This window comes from Heloderma suspectum, chromosome 10 (genome assembly GCF_057233095.1).
Source record: "Heloderma suspectum isolate Gila_16-S chromosome 10, 16-S_ref, whole genome shotgun sequence".
Lineage (NCBI taxonomy): Eukaryota > Metazoa > Chordata > Lepidosauria > Squamata > Helodermatidae > Heloderma > Heloderma suspectum.
In genome coordinates, this window is record NC_139467.1 from 15,038,298 (window position 1) to 15,060,812 (window position 22,515).

The 22,515-nt window shown below is 47.4% G+C and overlaps 1 protein-coding gene across 2 annotated transcripts in view; it reads right to left on the minus strand.

Annotated features, from left to right (window-relative positions):
• KCNN4 (potassium calcium-activated channel subfamily N member 4) overlaps positions 1 to 19,985 on the minus strand; it is a 55,192-nt gene extending 35,207 nt beyond the window's left edge. Inside the window, exon 1 of one of the 2 annotated variants that reach the window (XM_084815265.1) lies at positions 19,260 to 19,985. In XM_084815265.1, the coding sequence (XP_084671391.1) occupies positions 19,260 to 19,460 (201 nt within the window). In that variant the 5' untranslated portion in view covers positions 19,461 to 19,985. The remainder of the gene's footprint in view (positions 1 to 19,259) is intronic. The other variant, XM_084815266.1, reaches the window with a different exon arrangement.
• Between the last annotated feature and the right edge of the window lie 2,530 nt (positions 19,986 to 22,515).

Sequence of the window (22,515 nt, forward strand, 5' to 3'; positions counted from 1 at the left end):
GGAGTAATCAGGAGCAGTCATGCATCCACTAGGCCTCACATCCCTTCCAAAGTTCGGAATAAAACCAAAACATTTACATCTTGGCTCCCGTTTCTTCCTGCGCCCATTCCAGCCACTGCACTCCAAGACTTCCTTAATTATTTTCTGCTGTCCACTTCCTCCTTCATCTCTAACCAATAGTCCCAGCTCTTCGCCCAGTGCTGGGAACAAACCCCAGGAGTCTCTTGGCTCCCTGGTCCTTGCCCCAGGCAGTTCCCACTGCTTATGGCTGCTGCTCTATGAGCACGTGTCACCTAACCCATCCGGATTAATATTTATCCTGTCACCAGTCCCAATCTTGCCACCCCACCCCCAGCTCTCCAGCCCCAGCCGTGAAGGGAGCGATTGTGTCCAGCACAAGCACACAAAAGGAACTTTGGCTTGTTCCTTGCACCCGGATAAGGGGGCTGTTTGTGTGCCAGAAATGGGTGGATACGGAAAGAAGAGGGAGAAGCGAAAAGACAGAGACAGAGGCCCAGTTCTTGTTGAGACAGTAAACCTGTGAGTGCCTGTACCATGTTGGAATGTAGGCAGGTGGATGCTGACATGATCAAGGGCTCCTCCGCACAAAAAGATGTCTTGCATGTAGAAAATGTAAGAGTCAGGGAGAAGGGCTCTAGCTTAACCTTCTCTCTGGCATGCTAGTTTTCTATCTGCAGGGAATGTCTTTGTATGGAGCAGCTGTCAGGTGAGGCCCCACCTGCAAGTCTGAAGCGGCACAGCCCCAACATAACACTGCAGGGAGAACCATGCCAGAGACAGAGAAGCTGTGGCCAAGGCTTGCTACCTCAGTTTCAGCATGTTTCAGACAGTCCCTATTGATCCAGGCACAGTCCTGGTTTTCTGGTACCTGCCCCTGCTAAAAAAATAGACTAAGTAGTAATACTTGTTGGCATCACTTTCCTGATTTTGTGCCCCCCCCCTTTTTTTGCTGTTCTGGGAGATGTTGGGTACATGGCACCTAATGGAAGGCGTAACCACAGTAGGCAGATCCAAGGGGTCACCGTTATCCAAAGCAGCAACTCATTGTACAGAAAAGGGAGACCGAGGCAAATTAACTTTGGCATTCTGTCTGCAAAGCAGAAGCTTGGGCAGCAGGAGATCCACACAGTAACACAGAAGAGCTCCTCTGGACCCAACTTTTCTGTTCCAGCAACAACCACGATTGCATATAGAAGAGACCTCTCTCTCTCTCTCTCTCTCTCACACACACACACACACACACACACACACAATATTTTACACTCTTACTTTCTTCCTCTGTCTTTCTTACTTTAAGCACATTGGACCAAATCCAGACTGGCACTGCCCTACCCACACAAAACAATGAGCCACCCCTGCTTGTAACCACAGCATCCCGACAGATGACCATCCAGGGTCTGCTTAAATACCTCCTGCAAAGGGGAGCTCACCACCTTCCAAGACAGGCTGTTCCACTGTGGAACAGCTCTCTTACCCTTAGGACGTTTCTCCTAATGTTTAGCTGAAACCTGCCTCCCTGTCATTTCCAGAACTGGTTCTAATCCTGCCCTCTGAAGCAACAGAGAACAAGTCTGCTCCATCATCTGTGTGACAGCCCTTCAGATGTTTGAAGAAAGCTGTCTGCCCCCCATTAATTTTCTCTTCTCCAGGCTAAACATACCCATCTCTTTGAACCATTCCTCATAGGACTTAGTTTCCAGACCCCTCACCATCCCGGGTCGCCCTCCTCTTGACACATTCCAGTTTGTCAAAGTCCTTCCTGAAATGTGGCACCTGGAACTAGATACAAAGATTGGAAAGATTACTTCTCATGATCTGGACACTAAGCTTCTGTTAATACATTTGGGTGGGATGCAGGAGAGAGATGTATCTTTACCCATAAAAGGGTAAAGTACATAAAAGTAAAATGCATGTGCATGGACACAAAATGCCAGCACACTTCCCTTCTATGTCCTGCCCTCTGTGTGCCTATTCAGATGAACCTATCTGAACTGTCACAGTTACTGTAATAGTTACAAGAAAATCTACAGGAGTTCAGACATCCCATTAAACTTTCTTAAGAAACGGTTCTGTTTAATTAACTAACACACCCTTCACCAGTACCTAGCACAGGACAGACTATGGCAAATAAACTAATACAAAGTACAAAAGGCAGGAAGAGGCGTCGGCAATCTCTTGGGCGGCCGGTGGAGGGGCACAACCTCTGGACCTTGGTGTGAGAATACAGATGTTACAAATATACAGGGGGGGCTATTTTTCATCTAAGAAAGGGGTGCAGAAACTCCACCCCAGGGTCCAAATCTGGCCTGCGTAGGGCCCCAATCTACCCCCTCAGGGTTCCTTGACCACTAATAGTTTGGTGGTTTCCCAGCTTTTGTGCCATTACCAAGGGTGGGGACCACCGTTTTCTAGGAATTATTCATGTAGGTTTCACTGCTGCTGAACAGTGCTTCCTCTGCCGTGGGTGACAAAGTCTGGCTGGTTCTACACAGGGCTAGGCCAAGACTGCCTGAAGCAAAGAACAAGATGGTGCCCCCTTCCATTCTATGTACAAAAGCCAACTGGATTCACAGATAAATCTTACTTCAATACTGGGAACAGGATAGCTTCCTCCACTGCACCTGAAGGCAGAGGGCTAGCTTAGGGCATGCAAGGCAAGCCATGTGGCCCACAGCTCTCTCCTCCGACACTTTCCTGCTGCCTCCCAGTATCTCCTGCCTGAAGCAACTGCCTCACTCTACCTAATGGTAGGGCCGGTCCGGTCCTTACAGTTCTCCCATTGTGATCATGGTGTCTCAAAGGGGCCCAGCAGTTAACATTGCACCTATGGGCTTGCGTAAGAACAGACACAGTTTAGCTGATTAACCAGCACCCTGTAAGATAGCAGCCCTTAACAATGTAGTGTACTGGCATTCAAGCAAAGGCAGTGCGTGCTATTGGGGTGGGGGGCCGCTGGTGCCTTCTCCAAAATTACTTGCTCCTCTTTGTTCCCCTATCCTCGCCCTGCAAAGCACTGTTTCTCTAGATTCTTGTGAGTTTGCCCCAACTTTGCCCAGGGTTGGGGCAAACTGTCACCCCAGGGTGCTAGGCAAAAACAACCCCTCAAGACCGGCCAATCACACACCTTCTGCATGGCAGACTGTCAACATTAGGGCCAATTTCGTTTACAGTCCCTTTTCTGATTTTATCTATGGCCTCCTACTTTGATTCTGTTCCAGTCGATTTCCACTGAAGTGCTATAAAAGTGTTTTGCTGCTTTGTTGAGGAACCGCAAGCCAACAGCACCTAGAGAAGCTGAGATAAGTAAGGTCAGCTTTATGACAGAGTCAGCGGCTTGCGAAGATAAACCACAGCCGCCTGCAACTGCTTAGGCTCCTCTGCACGGTAATTCAGATCTGATTTGCAAAATGATTTACATCTACATACATCGAATTCGCACCAGCCTTAGTCCTGTAAGTAAGACTGGGTAAACGCAGAACCATGCGACACATTATGCAGTACGAAGTGGTAGGGTTCCAGACTCTGCTTCTTCAAACTGCAGCAGTATGGGGCAGCAGGACCATAGTTTTGAATACTCCCTGCATTAAAAAAAAAAAAAAAAAAAGCAGCTCCCTGCATGTAGAAAACTAGGACACTAGGGAGAAGGCCATACTAAAGCTTTCCCTGCAATTGCTAATTTTCTCCTCCTCCTCTTCCTCCTCCTCCTCTTCAGTAGTGGCTGGTGCGCACTAGGTCTAGTGGGGTGGGGGGCAGGGAAACTAATGGTAGGCAGAGCCGGGGTGGGTGGACTCAGTTATCCACAGCTGCAACCCATTGTAGAGAAAAGGGAAACTGAGGCAAGTTAACTTTGAGATCATGCCTGCAAAGAAGAGGATTGGGTGCAGAAGATCCACACAGCAACACAGAAACACTCCTTTGCACCCACATTGTTCTGTTCCACCCCCTTTTTCTTCTTTGTGCAACCCCCATTACACAGAGAAGAAAAACTAAACCAAGTATCTTCAAGATCATTCACTCAAAGCAGGAGGTGATCTCCCTTTTACACGAGCGCGCGCACACAAATTTACATTATTTTACTCTCTCTCTCTCTCTCTCTGTAACTTTAAGCACAGGGACCCAATCCAGATTAGTGCTGCCCCACCCACACAAAACAGTGACCCACCCCTGCTGTTGCTAGTACTACTAGTACTACTAGTGCATGAAAGAGCATTCATAATTATGACCACACACACCTGATATGGTAAAGTCTATGTTCCTACCACTTTGTTCTACCACCCCTTCTTCTCAAAAGCTAAGAGTAAAGCGTCAAATCAGTCATGGGACTCTCCCAAAGCCCCTGCAGCTGAGTGATGACTTGAACAGTATTCTGGACTACAGATCTCCAGTCAGAAGTATGCAGACTTTCAGAGACAAACTGATAGGTCAAAGCAAAGTTCCTTGCAAGAGCTCAGTGGTAAGCTTTGCAAGAGATGAACTGCTAAATCAAAACCAAGAGTTCCTTACAACAGTTCAGTTGTTCCTAATAAGTTAAGCAAGACTTTTGCACTTTTCAGGTTTTTAAGTGGAAAACCAGAGCATCTTGTTAATTTGACAAGAAGCTCTGGTTTTCCTCTTAAAAACTTGGATCTCCAGATCACTTGCTAAACCATCACAGTTAGGCTTCAATACAGAGCCAAAAACAGGCTGTAAATCTGTTTAATCCTCATGAGCTGGCAATTTGTTGACCCAGAAAGCTGAATACAGCCCACCAGCCATGTATAGTGGTCTGGGAGGCAGGGGGGGCTTTGTACATGATCTCCTGTCTTTACCACCTGCTTAGAACTGCAAAAACAGGAAGGCTGACAAGGACTGGCAGGCCACCGTACATGGTTGGTGGGTTGTGTTTGGCTTAAAGGGCCACCAGTTACCCAGGCCTGTTCTAAAGTGCCTGCATTGCTTTTTACCTGCTATTTAAAAGTGGGATCTGAAGGAGGAGCCCAAATATTAAAATGCTTAACCTAGCTTGAATGGAGTTCGCTTTCAGTCTGTGCCAGGGGGTGCCAAGCACAACAGGGAAGTCAGCTCCAGCTCACAGAAAGCAGCTAATGGACATACTACTTTCTAATTTTTAAAAAGGGCACTCCCGAAACGGAGTCCCCTGCCTTGTACCGTCCTTTGTCTCATGCTTCCCTCCACATTTCCCCCAGCTTGCTCCTCCGACATATTCCCAAGGCAGGGAGAGTGAACATGGAGAGAACCCAGAACGGATCCAAGGTCTGTTTGCAGACGGAGGTCGAGGAAGAACTCCTCATCTACCAGGGAAAGCTTGCTTCAGGTCTCCATGCCCTTTGGGGAGATGGAGCTGCTGTGATGTGGGAGGCAAGGGCAAAGGCAACAGCGACAATCAGGAGCAGGGAAAAATAACCGGGGAAAGTGTAACGCTCTACTCAGAGCGGGGTGGTGGCAAGGGGAGGGCAAGGGGCTGCATGCCAGGACTCCCGGGTTTCATGCCAAGCTCCAAGAACTTGTGCAATCAACGGGCTCTAAAACAAAAGGCAGCTTTCTGCCCCACAGCATCCGCACATCCGCATGCAAGATGCTTCCTCAATCCTCTCGGGGGCTGTACAAGATTTTCACATCAAAAGGAGGAGGAGAAGCTACAGCAACCCAATGCAAAGAGAGTGCTCAGACTATTGTTGGCATATACCTTCCATCCCTGTTCCATCCATCTCATATACACTATAAAAGCCCTGTGGACTGGGGGCGCATCACTTTTGCATTCTCTGCACAGCATCCAACACACAGCAGATTCAATTTGGCAGCTTTTTACATGTTTATTGCATACACCTATTACATGTTTATTGCACTGAAATTCATGTCCAGCTCTGAATTTCACTGAAACCTAATAAGAACAGAACTTTGCACATAATCCTTACAACAGCCCTGCAAGGTAGGTATATACTATAGACACTATTAAGGTCACCAACTGACCAGTAAAAGGAAAAGATCCCACTCACCCACCCCCACCAAAACCCAGCCCAGCCTAGATGGGGTTTTGGTCTCTGGGCCTTTCGCCAGATTTTGTGTGTATTAGTCAGAATTTTGGATATTGCCAAATCTGTGGTTAAAAAATGAAGCAAAGCTGGAATGTTTGGTGTGAAAGTCAGCAGTATCATTTTCACTCAGTGACCATACTTGAACTGTGAATTTCACACATGCACACTCAGCAACCCGGGAGCAAAGCTTGGCCCCAGCTCACCATTCCACGTGCATGAGAGACTGTGGGGTACACGTGCACAGTTGCTCCATACCACCACCACTACCACCACCACATAACAGGGTCTGTGCTGCTGAGGCAAGCAGGGTGGCTAGTGGCTGAGCAGCGTGGCAATCTGGCAGCAAGAGCTCAGTGGTAGAGTGCCTGCTTTGCATGCAGAAGGTCCGAGGTTCAATCCCCAGCATCTCCAGGTAAGGCTGGGAAAACTCCTGCCTGAAACCCGGAGAGTCCCTGCTGCCGGTCCATGTTGACCATACTGAGTGTGATGAACCAAGGTTCTGACTCAGTATAAAGAGCCAGTGTGGTGTAGTGGCAAGAGTGTTGGGCTGGGAGCTGGGAGATCCGGGTTCTAGTCTCCACTCGGCCATGGAAGCTCACTGGGTGACTTTGGGCCTCTCACTCTCAGCCCAACCTATCTCACAGGGTTGTTGTTGTGAGGATAAAATGGAGAGGAGGAGGATAATGTAAGCCACCTTGGGTTCCTTGCAAGAGGAAAAAAGGCGGGATATAAATGCAGTAATAAATAAATAAATAAAGCAGCTTCCTATGTTCCAGTATATTGTGCAACCTAAATGTGTCAGAATAGATTTTATGAAAAGGGCTGTAACTCAGTGGTACAGCACATACAAAAGGTCCCAGGTTCGATCCCCAGCATCTCCAAGGAGGCATGAGCGTGCTTAAAACCACAACGTGAAAGTGAGGATCTTGAAAAATGGACCTTATCTTTTAAAATACTCCATTCACATTTCTTGGTATAATCATCCTTGGGTAAGGAATTTCAGCTGGGTAAGGAAAACTGGTCAGATCTTCAACAGATTTATTTATTTGCTGGCAGACGTCAAGAAACATTCCTCCAGTCAGCAGCTTATGTTGCAGCCTTACCTAAAGCTATGCTGGCTGAGTCATGCTGGGAGTTGTAGGCCTTTTCTCTGTCTAAACGTGCGTAAAATTGCACACTAAATCTCATGCTTCTTTCACTGAACCTCGTATTGCAAATGGCTTCTACAGATTGATATAAAAGCACCCCATTTTGGCTGACCTGCTTCTTACCCATTCCAGCCATCTGTAAGATCTGTGCTTTGTCATCCATTATTTTATATCATCCTTCCCCAACCTAGTGCCCTCCAGATGTCTTGGACTCCAAGTCCCAGGATCCCCCAGCCAGCCATGTGTCATAGTCCAACACATCTGGAGGGTGCCACGGTGAGGAAGTCTGTTTTAGGCTTTGCATTTTGGTCTGTTTCCGTTTTCGCCTATGGCCAATATAGAAATAAAACTGAACTCTTAATTAAGAACTAAAACTACAACCTGAGTGCGAGGCAGAGGTGAGATTTGAACTGGCAACCACGTGGCTCACACTTGTAGCCACAGGTCCAGCGCCAACAGGTGGCATTGTCAGCCAGCTGCCATGGGCCCACCACTGTGGCCTGGGGCCTCTTTTCTTTTTCTTTTTAAATTCTTGTACAGTTTGATCCACTCATACTTGCTGTACTTTGATACATACAGCTTATGTCAAAGATAATATATCCAAGGATATAAGTTCATCAGGTCTATGCTGATTCCAATTATTAATAAAATTTGCCCAATTTTTGTACTGAATTTATCTTCTCGTCTCATATCAATTTGTAACTAGCGATTTTATTCGTAAGTGGGATATTCCATACCCTTTCCTCTAGGGATAAACTAGTGATTATCTATTTCCCAGGCTTTTGCCAGTAGAATCTGTGCTGTGGTTAGTATATAAACCACCATTATAATATAATATTTTGCCACCTGACCTTTCATATATCCCAAAAATATTGTTTTAGGGCTTAGTTGTAACCTGAAACCTGAGATTTCCTTAAAGCCATTAACAATCTCCTTCCACTATTCTTTGACTGGGCTACAATGCCACCAAATATGGGAAAACTGGGGGCCCTTTTCCAGCCCTCTTCCAATGGGCACTGGGGCAGCCATCCGTGTAATCGGCCACAAATGCACATCACCCCAGGGCACTGTGGGTATTGGGCAATCATAACGGCAGCTACTGGGCACTCACGCCAAGGCCCTCTCAGACTTGGAGGCAGCCCTGCTAGCCTCTGAAGATGGACTTGGGAGCAGAATCAATACATGAATGCATACATTATGAATGCATCCATAATCTTCATTGGCACACTTCAGGCCCACATGATACGCTACCAGCTGAGCTCGATGCAACCCACCAGCCATGTGCATTTGTGACCTGCCAGGTGCAACCGTTTTCAGAGTCGCAGGCACAGTGGCGGCACCAGAAAAAAAGGAGGGGCAGGTTGGAGCAAAAGGGACAATATGTATTCCTGGGGGACGGAGCGAGCTTTGTCCCACGCACATTAGATACTGATTTCGATGGAGTTAATTCCCAAGCAACCCTGCTTAGGGCTGTAGCTTCATTTTAAAATGTCTAGTTTATGATTCAGTTTTGATTCGTATGTGAAAAGGGCCTTTCCTTCAAGTGTGCCCAGGAGTCCAAGTGGAGGAGTGAGCTACTTGTCAAGGGTAGCGTCTATCCTCCACCCCACCCCTGGCACCCCCTATACCCAGTCAAACGGAAGCAAAAGCAGGAGGTAAAGGATCTATCAAGAGCTGTTCCCCATCCGCAGATTATACAGGCCACCTGCTCACAATCTTCCACACTATGGTGAGATGGACTATATTTCTATATAAATTATAGCAATTATTTCTAAATTTGCCTCTGTACATATCCATAAGTATATGCAAATCACTGTCCTCTTTTTTGGTGCTGCATTTCCTCCTTTTTGGCACCGGCAGCCACCCTAATGAAGTCCATAGGAGGACTGCCATACATGGCTACTGGGCTGTGTTCGACTGGATGGGTCACGATTCGTGCCCAAACTGGGTTGCCTTGATGCAGAAATGGGATATTCTGGGCACACAAGATGATGCCCAGCCCAAACTAAACCCCAGACATGGTGCCTGGCCAACTTGGGAGTGAGTCATGCTAGACTCAGTCTATGACTAAATAGACAACCAAGGCTACAGTCATAAATACACTTAGCAGTGTAGTAAATCCTATTGAATTCAGTGGGATTTACTTTTTAGTAAACACACCTAGGGTTGCACTGGTGCATCTGAGCACATTCCAAGCCCAGGAATTTGCTTTTGGTATCAGAACTGAACTGACCTCACAGGCCACCCACACAAAACTCCGCCGCTTGTTACCCCAAGCTGGAGTCCCTGTTTTTGGTCCTGTATGATTGATATTGTATGAATTACCTATGTGAATTTAGGGCGCAACCCTATCCATGTTTCGACAGAAAAAAGTCCTACAACTCCTAGCATTAACAAGCCAGCCTCGAGAAGGATTTTGTATACACACACACACACACACAAACACACAGAGGTTGATTTTGCATTTTTATGTAATGATTTTATTAATTATTAATTATTAATTTAAAACATGTATATCCCGCCCTGTATCATTAAGATCTCAGGGCAGCATACAATAAATAAAATAAATTTAAACAGTATAAAACAATAAATAATTTAAACAGCTAAAAACATATTAAACATTAAACAAGCTAATACCAATTAAAATCTAAAACAATAAAACAGTTAAAACACTGTGCTACTTTAAGGGAATGCATTTAGCCCTCAAAGTCTTTGGTAAAAGGCCATGTTTTTACTTGGCGCCGAAATGAAACCAATTTTGAGGTAATGCATTGGTATTATGTTGTCCTTTGTTTCATTTTGTCTATATATTTCTAGCTCCTGAGGAATGAGTCTTTGATTCTGAAATGTGTCCAGCTACATTAAAACCATATTGTGCCCTATTCAGCACCTGAGTTCACTCTCTCTTTTGGTCTTCTAATCCAAGGTGTTTTTCCCCTTTTATTTTATCCCAAACTTTTTCATTTTGGCAGCCTAATATAGGTGGGAAAAGTCATTTTGTTGTTATTGTTAAATGATTGGGAGCCAGAAATCCTGCACATCACTCAGAGATCCACCAGTAGATCCCAATCTACTTTCTGCCCACACCTATTGTAAAGTTTCACCTCCTAATGCTTACATCAGAAGGCCTGACTGAGAGTAATCTTGGAGGGTTTTTCTTCCTTTTCTTCTGGCTGGTTGGCAACCCCAGTCAGCATTCCTGAATGCAGGGGGAAATATTTGTATGACTTATCCTGCTTATACAGTATCATGAGACTGAGCTCTTTCGTGAGGGGGGAAATCCTGAGAGCATTTAGAGGAAAGAAAAAAGGGACAGGCACATTCTCTTACAAGTTTACAGTTACCGGTCTCATGCCGGACCTGTCCTCAGAGTCCAAGTCAAGGAAATTGTGGCCAAGCAGCCTCTACCAATGAAAGACAATAAAGAGAAAGGGCAACAATTAGAGAACTGCAGCAAGCAAGTGAAGCTTTTCTCACTCTTGCAGCATTGCAGTGTGAGAAGATGCACTAGCTAAAATTCCCCTCTTCTATACAACTCTTAGGACAGGTCTAACATGTTCCCTCAGCTGACATATGCTTGTTCCCAAGCCCACATTTGCCAAAGTAATGAGAATGCAAGAAAAGAAAGAACATTTTTAGGAGAGGCTTGGCATGCAGGAGGAACGGGTGCCTAACCCACTCCACTCCACCAGTCCTGCCCCCCCCCAATACTCCCGGCTGCACTTACTTTCCATTTTGCAGCCCAGTTGCCAGAGCGGAATCTTAAATGGCCGGGGCAGGGGTGGGGGGATTTGCAGGGAGAATCAGCATGCAAGGGAAGGGGCAAGAGCCCCCTCTCATGTACCAGTTCTCCCTTCCATACCACCACCACCTATGTTCTTTATGAGGGGTTCAGTACCTCATTATTTCCTCATCAGATGTAGTTGTACCTCTAAAAGTACAGGAGTCTTGCTTTTTTATTGCATCTACAGCAGTCCATATTCACAAAATTCGATCCTCTTCATCAGCGGAACAAATGAATATATCCTCCCCCTACCAAAACAATATACTAGATGAAAAAGAACTTTGGAAAAACAGGTGGTTACCTAATTGGTCTTTCTCACAAGTATTCCCACACTTTTCCCTATCAGGGTTACTATGCCTTTAACAGTTGCACAACAGGCAGAAATTCAGCAGGTGAGACTTCCCCCCCAGCACTGCATCTCCAGGAAATCCTCCACCTGTTGAATTTCTGCTTGTCATGTAGCTCTTAAAATGCATACACAACTCCACCACCATCCTAAAAAGGAGGGAACCCTACTTAGCACTGACAATCAACAGAAAATTTGATTGTCAAATTCCTGGCCCATTCTGGAAGAGGATCAAGGAAGAAGTTGGGTCTCCCTTGGAAGATCTGCCTCACACTTTGAAAATGACTGCTCTACAGCATATCCCCTTCAAACACTTCATAAATGTAATGGACTAAATACCAGTTTCCCTGTCACCTGCAACACTTGCGGGTGCCTGAGCTTTTGTGATGTCACAGAATGTTTACGGACATTCTAACTGCTGAGGGAGAAGGGTCAGTTACAGAACGTTGGCAATCAGTGCAGCTACTGAGTTTCCCTCATTAAGTGGATCACCTAAGCTTCCTGACATGCCTTACACACACCAAATGGGGGTAAAGATTCCAGGGCAGGCTCGAACCCCGACATCTTTTGAAATATGCCCCTGATACAAATCTACTTTCAGAAAACATGTTTCCCTCAGCATGTTATTGCCCAACTACGCTAGGACTTGTCCATTCAGCCCTGCACCCCACCCATGCGTAAGCACATTCCCTTCTTCCTTTTTGTGGTATTGATGTCCCCGGTGTCTTTCACCCTGCAGGTCTCTGATCATAGCAGGAGTCAATTGTGATAAATCTCCAGGGAGGGGATGGAGTAGGCAAGTCACAGCAGGGACTTGCTGTCACTGCTTCTGTGGGCTAAGATATAGGATACATTCTTGTAGGAGAAGAAATCAGCAAGGCTGGAGAACCAGAACAACACGGTAAGGGAGGAAGAAGGGCGAGAGGAAAGAGGCTCTGCATTAGAGGGAAGGGGGACATTCTCAAGCGTAGCTACGAAAATTCACCACCGCCTTTTCCCACAAAACTAGCCACCAAACATGAAACCTACTCTCCTCTTAAAAGTTTGCAATGCTGGAATATATCCGAAGACCACTTGTTGTGATAGCTAAATGGAACCTCCATGTTCAGAGGCTGGGAATACCGATTGCAGGGGGAACCGACTGCAGGGGGAACACCAGAGGAATGCCAGTCTCAGAATATTGACTGCAGGAGGCGGAAGTGCAGGGTGGCAGTGAGAGGCCTGCCAGCTTCATGCCCTGCTTGTGGGCTTCCTGAAAGCATCAAACTGACCCCTGTTGGACATGGGTCAGTGGTCGGATCCCAGCATGGCTTTCCTTATGCACTGAACTCCTAAAAGGAGATACAGACATGTCTACAGATAAATTCACAGAGGACAGGTCTATTAGCACCTCTTAGCTATGACGGCTAGGCTTGAATTGGGACAAAGGTTTTTTAATACCATTATATGTGTTAGGGTGCAAACCTATGCAGTTTTAGACAGAAAAAAGTCCTACAACTCCCAGCACTCCCCAGCCAGCATAGCTGGGAATGCTGGGAGTTGTAGCACTTTTTTCTATCTAAGCCTGCAGAGGATTGCGCCCTTAATTACATTACCAATTCTAGTGTGTCTCTGTTATCACCCAACAACTGTTTTGTGAACGGCAGCAGTTAGTAACATAATTACCACTGTTCACACTTCCTGCATTTTATTTCACTTTTTACAATTCCCCACTCTTCCCGCAACCATGTATAAGTTACAGGATAACGCTTCAAGCATTTGATGAAGGGAGCTGTAGTCCACAAAAGCTTATGCCCAGGGTGGGCAACTTGTGGCCTGCCAGATATTTTGGCCTACAACTCCCATCAGCCCCATCATAGGCTGTGCTAGCTAGGGCTGATGGGAGTTGTAAGCCAAAAGGTCTGAAGGGACACAAGTTGCCCACCACTACTTTAAGTTTTGTTGTCAGGGTTTTTGAAAGGATTAGATCTAGATAATGGATGTGAAACACTCCAAACATTTGGGAAGTGCCATACACATGCTTATTATTGTTATGGCCATTATTCAGAGGCAGTGTATATGTGAGCACCAGTGGCTGGAAGCAAAAGGAAGGGGAAGGCTATTGCATTCGTGCACTGCTTCCATGCTTCCTAGAAAACTCTAGCTGACCAGTGTTGGAAACAGTATGCTAGAATAGAGGGACCCTTGGCCTGATCCACTGGGGCTCTTGTTATGACCAACTACTCCAGTCACATCTATCTCTCTATCTCTCTGTCTGTCAGTCTATCTGTCTAATATATTTCTAGGCCACCTTTCAAGGCTTGAGCCCTCCCAAATTGGTATACAACAATGAAATGCACATAAAGCAAAACCTACAACACAATTGCAGCTACAGACCAGAACAGGCAGGTCATGCGTAAACACTTCTAATCAACAGCATAGGGTGGAATCCTATGCCTGTTTGGACAGAAAAACCCTACAACTCCCAGCATGGCTGGCTGGGGAATGCTGGGGAGTTGTGGGACTTTTTTCGGTCTAAACATGCATAGGATTGCGCTATTAACCAAGTACAAATCAGCCTCTCCCAACCTGGTGCAGTCCAGATGTGTTGGACTACAAATCCCATCACCCCCAGTCAGCATGGCTGGAGAGCACCTCTAGAAGGCACCAGGTTGGGGAATGCTGCGCTATATGTTAGAAGCAGATGTTCCTTGTAGACTTGCCGCCTGTTCCTTATTCCAAGGAGCTGTTCATCATCGAGTGTTAAAAACTTGTGTTCCCTTTTAAGTTAATAAAGGACTGGAACTGCAAAAAGCCACTTAAATGTCATACATTACAAAGACAGTATATTCTAATAAAGGACTGTTCATATTCTGTCACACCACCTGAAAATATGTCATTTTCTTACCGTCTCACAATGCATTGCTTGTTTTGGAGCTCTTTCAGTGGCAAGTGTAGGACTCCTTAGATGGTGTCCTAGCAAGCTTAACGTGCCTGGGGAGAAACCTGAGGGTTGCATGGGCCTTCTCCCCATGCCGGCACTTAACCAGGGCAGGGAAGCATTCCAAAACACCACCAGGCCGAGCTGGCAGACAGACTTCACAAAGAAGCTGCCATAGGCCAACACTGTCTTGTCCAAGATGGAGGCTGGAGATGCTCCAAGAAATCTGCATGCACTGCTCATGTCTGGTATCACCCTGGAGATTCACTCCTACTCAATGCCAGCCCTCAGGCCTGGCGCCAGCATCCTTGGGCAGCTGCTGGGGTACCATTTCCCCACAGGGCCCACAGCTGATGCCTACCCTGGCCCCTTGTTTTTCTGGTGCTCCAATGAGAGCACCAGGCAGCTGGATCTTTGAGCCACCATTTTAATTTCCCACAATGCCTCAGAGCATGTGTTTCCAAATAAAACACACACACAGCTGGTCTTTGGTTGCCTCACAAGGAAAATGTCTAGGTATTATACAGGTATTCTGTACATTTTCCCACGCTGGACAAAGAACAGCTGGGAGGGGCAATCTTAATCAGGAAAATGGCGCAAGCAGTAGGGTTTAACTGCCCTGTTCCCCAGCACTAAAGTCCAACAATCCAATTCCCCACTCCCTGCCTCTTTTTTTTTTAATGGGGAAGATCTTTATTGTGGATCTTACATGTCACATCTAGTTGCACCCCGAGGATATGATTTCATCTGGAATCTGCCAAAGAGACTTGTGGCACCTTGAAGATGAAATGTTTTGTTGCGGCATAATCTTTCATGCACTCTGTCGGATGCAGCACTTGTGAACTTCGCTGACAAAGCATACAAGATGGAAGAGAGCCGTTTTAAAGATCAAAAGTACATTGTTGGGCAGGCCTGTAGAGCTTGTGACCCCATCAAGCCAAATCCCCCCCCCACTCCACAAAGCCACTAAGAGCGCAATCCTATGCATGTTTAGACAGAAAAAAGTCCTACAACTCCCAGCATGCCCCGCCAGCTGTGTCTATGCATGTTTCTGTCTAAACACGCATAGGATTGCGCCCCTAATGTGTCCTGTTCAGTTTCCTGGTTTCTGCAATCCCAGACAAGGGGCAAACCCAGGTTTTGTTGAGCCCCCTTAGGGGGCTACTCTCCATGCTTGGTGGGCTACATTTGGCTCTAGTCAATGTAGAGTTGTTGCTGTTTTCATATGGATTAAAAGGTGGGGGACTGCAAACACCAAGGTAAGCCTCACTTGTGGTGGGGGAAAAACCCGTTCAAAGTCCTTTGCTATCCAGACAAAGAACGCATCAGTCAAGAGTTGCCTGCAGGGCAAGGAATAGTTTGGAGAAATCAAATCCAAGATGACTCAGACAACTGAATACTATGGGGACAGTATACAAACCCCACACCCATATCCACAAACACATACACCAGAGATTGCGGGGGGAGGGGGGGACAGGACACCTCCTCTTCACGTTATGAAGTGCATGGAACAGGCCACCTGTCCCTATTTTCTACTACTTACCCCTAGTAAGACACGGTCCCTGCTATGTGTTATGAGATGTGGAGGATGCCTTTTTAGAGTGATTTTAGTGCGCACACGCACACGTACATGTACACGTGGGGTTGGATCTAGGATCTACATTCTGCAAGATGAAGGGCTCCACCCACCCCATTTTGGAGGGATCCCCTCCTCTCCCCCACACTACGGTTCACCCCATTCAGCAGGGTCTCCTGTCTCTCTGTCAGGGTCTCCATTTTCAGTGGGCTGGAGGGGCTGCCGTGGGAAAGAGGAGTCAGAGAAGTCAACTTCTGTCAGCGCAGCTGATCCAACTTAAGTCTGGATCCAACCCTTGGGCTCTTGTGTGCACACACATGAACATGCCAACATATAAATGCACATGCTGGGACCCAGTTCCAGTTCACTACTTTTCTGCCATCCCTCCCACTCTCTTCCCTATCCAGACAGGCGATAAATATTATTTCATTTAGTTTCATTTATTTAATGTCTATACCACCCAACGGCCCAAGTTCTTTGGGCGATTCACAAAAATTACAGCCCCCAAATGCAAGATTAAAAAAAAACATAATTATCTTGTATTTGTAGGTTGCAATTTTAGTGAAAAAGTTACATGCCTTCCACCCACCCACCCACTCCCTTTCTCTCTCTTTTCTCTTTCCGCACAGATGATAAATATTACTGATTTTTCATGTTGCAGCTATTGTATTAATTACATCCAGGCCCATTGTGAGCTTAATCATTCAATTAAAGGTTAAATTTAATGTTTAATGTGGTTTTAATGTTCTATATATTTTAAATTGTTTTATTGTGTGTTGTTTGGTTTTAGTTTTTGTGAACCGCCCAGAGAGCTTCGGCTATTGGGCGGTATAGAAATGAAATAAATAAATAAATAAATAAATAAAAAAAAATTGCAAGGGGGAAGGGTAGCGATTACTGGCAATTTAAGAACACCCTACTTGAAAGCCAGCGTGCAGCAGACTATTGAAGAATAAATTAGTCCAAGGCACAGCAGGCAGAGAAGTATCTTCAGCGATGCACAATACACAGGACAATTTGGGTAATGACGGTGTGAAAATACGGGTGCACAAGCGTGTCCTCCCATGGAGGGTGTCGTACTAATCATGAGATAACCCTGGCTGGCCATGGGCAGGAACCAAATCATTTTGGTGCTTGAGGCAGAAAATCCACATGCTACCCTTCCCACAGCCCTCACAAATTAACTTGGGGGGGAGCAAAATCCACAGGGAAGTTCTCCTGCACAAGCCCCAGGTCCAAACTAGAGGTGACATGGGAGGCCCAAGAACAGGATAAAAATATTAATAGCAGCCGCGGGAGAGAAATTTGGACTGAGACTGCAATCCTGGGGTGAGGTAGCCTTTTTCCTCATTTGAAACTCCCCCCATGCTGCTATTTGCCCCACAAGGGTGGCTGGGAACATTCATTTATGATACATGTACGTTTTCCTCAATGGGATAAATAGCAGCTTTGAGGGGGGGGATTTTAATCAGGAAAATGGCATGGAGGGCAATTCTACCTCCCCTCCCCTTGGTAGCATGTTGTTGTTCAGTCGTTAAGTCGAGTCCGACTCTTCGTGACCCCATGGACCATAGCACGCCAGGCCTTCCTGTCCTCCGCTCTCTCCCGGAGTGTGCTCAAGTCCATGTTCATTGCATCGGTGATGCTATCTAGCCATCTCATCCTCTGCCGTCTACTTCTCCTTTTGCCTTCAGTCTTTCCCAGCATCAGGGTCTTTTCCAGTGAGTTTTCTCTTCGCATTAGGTGGCCAAAATATTGGAGCTTCAGCTTCAGTATCTGTCCTTCCAATGAGCAGTCAGGGTTGATTTCCTTTAGGATTGACTGATTTGACCTCCTTGCAGGCCAGGGGACTCCAAATCAGAGGCCCTGAGGCTGTTAATAACATGGAAGGAAGGAAGGAAGGAAGGAAGGAAGGAAGGAAGGAAGGAAGGAAGGAAGCCCCCGCATCACGTCTACTTCAGTCCTCAGTTCTCATTCATTTAAATGAGGCTTGCGCAACAGAATGTTCCCATGGATCATGTCCTGTGGGGTTAGAGCCATCTTCTATCCACGGTAACCTTTAACAGCACCTCAAATCTACCACCTGAGGCCACTGTCTTGTCTTGCCTAGAGGTAAGGTTGCCTCAGACACAGAACCAAGGAGTTTCGCCTGCTAGCACCGTTTACTCCCAGAAGACCTTAAGAAATAGTCTACCAGATCACATCAATGGACCATCCGGTTCAGCATCAACATCTGTACCTACAGTAGATAATCAGAAACCTTCAAGGAGTTTCGAGGTGGAAATAGTCACATCCTGTTCTTAACACCCAGCATCTAGTAGTCCAAAATACACCATCTCTGAAAATGACGATATGGTTTTAAACTATAATTATTACTAGCCACAGATATGCCTATTGTCCATAATTTTCATCTCTTTCTAAAGCCGCATGCATTCTGTGGCAATGAGTTCCATGGGTTAATTACTAGGGCTCAATTAATCAGTACATTCATCAACTACCATTTCTAGTGGACTGATCAGTGTGTGCGGGAGGGCGGAGACAATTAAAAGGCATGCTTGTTTATTGTTTTGAGGGTATTGTTTTGTCACGAGGTGATACTGCCCTGCAGAACGGAAAAGAAGATATGAGAAGTTGCCTTCCCTTCTAGCAATGTGCAGTATTAACTTTGGTTTAGGAAATAGTAAATTGTCTTGCATTTCCTTCCATATCTTAACCAGACACCTATTTTGAGGGTTTGGTGCAAATATAGAGGGACATGCATGGCAAAGGGGGTGGGAGAGTGGAGGTTTACATTTTTATTCTTGCCTTCCTCAGAGTTCCTCAGGGCATGATTCATCCCTTCCCCCTCCTGTTTCATCCTCACCACAGCCTTATGAACTAGTTTAGGCTGAGAGGGCGAAAAGCCTAACATCACTCAGTGGACTTCATAAGAATTAGAATCTCTCCTCATCCAAGACCAATGCTCCAACCACTACATCTCCAGTAATTCTTGAAGGGCTGTGCCCAAAGTATGTAATTAGTCAGACAGACTAGGGCTGATGAAAGCACGTGCAAGCTTTCGAGCTTCACAGGACTCTTCATTAGGCACAAAGGCAGCAGAATCTTGGGAGGCAGGATTGGCAGATGACGGAAAAACTGTCTGCCTGTTCTCTCCATCCCAGATCCCCAGCCAATCTGATTTTAAGGAAAGTTTCTTTCTAACCCCAAATTTGGCACAGCCAAATGTTCATGTGAAGCAAAACGTAACCTTCCCCAAATGGAAACTGACCTGGGGCACAAACCTGCCTTAACACAGGAGGAGCATTTGGTAATTCTACTTCCAGGCCAGGAGGATTGAGGCAGAGGGGGCAAGTGCAGGTGGAAGCAGCAGTGCCGGGAACCTGTGGGAAAGCCAGGACAAGGCAGGAAGAGAAGCTGCAGCCCACTTACCTGGCAGTGCCCGAACCAAGCCAGCTCGGTATGCAACACCATCAAGAAGATGCCCAGGAGGGCAGTGCCCAGGGCCCATCCTGCCAGCTTCCTCTCTTCGCCCAGCAAGAGCTTCCTCCGTCGAAGGCGTCGAAGGTTCTCGCCTGGCTCGCCCGGGATGGGCAGCACCATGGTCTCAGCTGGGTCCTCCTTGCTTTGCATCTCTTGAGCGCTGCCGGGGGCAGGGGCCGAGCGCTTGGCCCCGGGCGTTGGGAGGCACGGGGTGAACACCCCCTGGGCACTCCCCCATCCCTGCCTCTTGAGCAGCCAGCAGGCAGCCAGGGCGATCGGGGCACTGGGGGGCACCTGCTGGGACCCTTTGGAGAAGGGGAGAAAGAAAGAAAGAAAGAAAGAAAGAAAGAAAGAAAGAAAGAAAGAAAGAAACTCAGAGACAGGGGGATTGATAAGGAAGACAAGTAGCCAGTAAGCTACAGGAAGTCCCAAAGGGATGGGAAATAAGAAAGCGGCGAAGAGAGCGACGAAGACACTGTGAAAACAGGAGAAACGGGGAGAAAGTTTTAGGGGACAGGAGCGAGAGCAGCGCGCGCGGAGCACAAGGCGAGAAGCGGGCCAAGCGAGGGAGCGCGCGAGTCCAGACCGCGGCAGCCCGGGCAGAAAAGGGGCCGTAGGAAGCCAGCCCCGGAGAGCGCGCCGCAGGAACTCCGCAGCCCGCCGGCGGGCCGGTCTCTCTGTGCTTCGTCACGGGGCGGGGCGGGGGCTCCCCCGGGGAGGGGAGGGGAGAGGGAGCAAGTGCCGGAGGCAGGGAGGAAACGGTGGGCTTGCGCTGGGTGGCTGGGGCCCGGCCCGGCCCGGCGGGGGGGTGGGGGGCATCAGGGGCCCACAGCAGGAGCGGGGCGGGGACTGGCACTTGGCAAAGGCTCGGGATCGCCGCCCCTCCCCCACCCCACTCCGCTGCCCCCGCGTAAGAGGTACTGGGGCTCAACCCTGCCTGCGAAGCACAGCCCTGCCCTAGAAACCTTCCCAACGCAGATGTTCAGGGCCGGCTGAGTTTGCTCAGTGGTGAAGGGGCGGAGCACTCTGCGTATGCTCAGAGGCACGCTCTGCATAAGGATGAATTCACACATGTCGAAGCCGAAGTCCCGTATCAGTACAGCAGTACAGCAGTCCCGTATCAGTACAGCAGCAGAAACTACAGCAGTTTCCAGATGTTGTTGAACAATAATAACAAACAAATAAAAGTGCTGTTGTTCAAATGAAACTCCCCCCCCCCCCCCCGTCTGAATACTTCGCTCCGGGATGCGCCTACATGGCAAGACATCGTCCGGTCTTTAGGCACGTGCAGCAACAAGCGCCTCCGAGAGCCCGCAGAGTGCCTTTCCCACAGCACTGAGTGTCCACTACGTGTAGAAAATAGACCACGGTTTCCTCCCCGTCCAATAGATGCAAAAATGTACCTTTATTCGTGCAAGGCTGTAATCCTATGCACACTTACTAGAGATGGGAGTTAGTCACACTGAACTTAATGGGGCTTACTTCTGAGCATACATGTGTAGGATTGCGCTATAAGAGTCAGAAAGGACCCAGTCGGAGAGGAGCCCCCCTCCCAAAGGGTCTGTATGAGTCACTGTTCTGGGCATGCTTGCACTTTGGAAATATAGAGCAAGGACTTGTGCAGAGAGACAACAGGCAACCTGGAGGCTGTGTAATGCCAATAGCCATCAATCAACAGACCCCTCCTTTTTACATTTGTCTAATGCTGGGGTGGGGAACCTGTGGTCCTCCAGATGTTGTTGGACTTCAACTCCCATGAGCCCCAGCCAGCGTGGCCAACAGTCAGTGATTATGGGAGTTGTAGTCCAACAACATCTGGAGGGCCGCACGGTCCTCACTCCTGGTCTAATGATCCAACATTCCCCAACCTTGTTTCTCCATGTCAGGGTGGACGCTGAGCCCATAGAATCCCAGAGTAGTTCTGATTCTGAGGAAGAGGAGTTGCTCCTGGGAGAGGAGCGCGCTCCTCTTTCCCAGGGCCAACAGCTGACGGAGATTCCTCCCACCAGCATTCCTAGCTTAGACAGCAGTCCTGGGAGTGACAGAGTTGCAAGCAGACTTGGTGGACGTGTGACGCCGACACAGAGAGCGGCGCCAAATGGAGGGCGCAGAAAGGAGGCGTAGTGCCCGGTTGGCGCGCAAGCAACTGCTGCGCCCAGAGGACCCAAGGGAAAAGGGGAGGGACTCTCCCTAGTCCTTAAGTTCAGGGGTCTGCCAGTAATTCCCTTTCAAACGGGGACCAACTGTTTCAACTTAGGGCATAGGTACTCTGCTGCTCATATCTAGTTGCTACCGGTAGAGTTGTTAAGTTGTAAAAGAAGAATAAAGCTTTGAAAAGAATCCCTTTGTCTGTGTCTGGACTTGGCTACTGGATTAGACTGAGAGAGGCCTCCAAGGAGCCCTTGACACTCCAGATGTTTTGGTCTCTCTCCATGGTTACCAGCTATCTGCATTATGCAGCCTCTAGGTTGCCTGTTGTCTCTCTGTATGAGTCCCTGCAGACCCAAACATCTGGAGGGATCCAGGTTGGGGGAGACTCCTTTTCTAACACCATAATAAGTTAATGGCCATAAACCAACTATGCACTGTGTGAACAAATAGTTTATTTTGTCTGGCCTGAACCTCCTGCCAATCAGTTTCATTGGATGACCCCACACAGGTGTACCAACTATTCTGATTGTAGGAGCCAGTTGGACCCTAAAAGCAAATTCCTGACTGTCACCATGGGAGATTTTATACAGAGTGGGGAGGAAGAGGCCCATAAGCAGAGAGATAACACTTTTCCCACCTTCTCCTGCAGGGCTCTTATGCCTTTAACAGCCACACAGCCACCAGAAATGCAACAGGTGAAGCCTTCACCATTGCTTTTTCATGCTGGGGGGGGGGGAACCTGCACCTGCTGAATTATTATTATTATTATTATTATTATTATTATTATTATTTTGCATGTCTTGGCAACCCTACAGAGCAGATGAACTTCCTGTTCTTCTCCCTCTCCTCCTTGCACCTGATAACTGAAGACTGGAGATTAGCCAAAACCTGTAGATCTTTTGGAAGGTCAACACATTCGTTCTTTTGGGGGTTGCAGTGCTTTCCACTGGTCATGGTTAAGGCAGTTTTAGGTGGTTTCAGCTTTTTTTTCTCTTAACTTTTTAGTATATTTCCTTTCACTTGCGTTTAAACATATCATTACATCCCCTGAGGG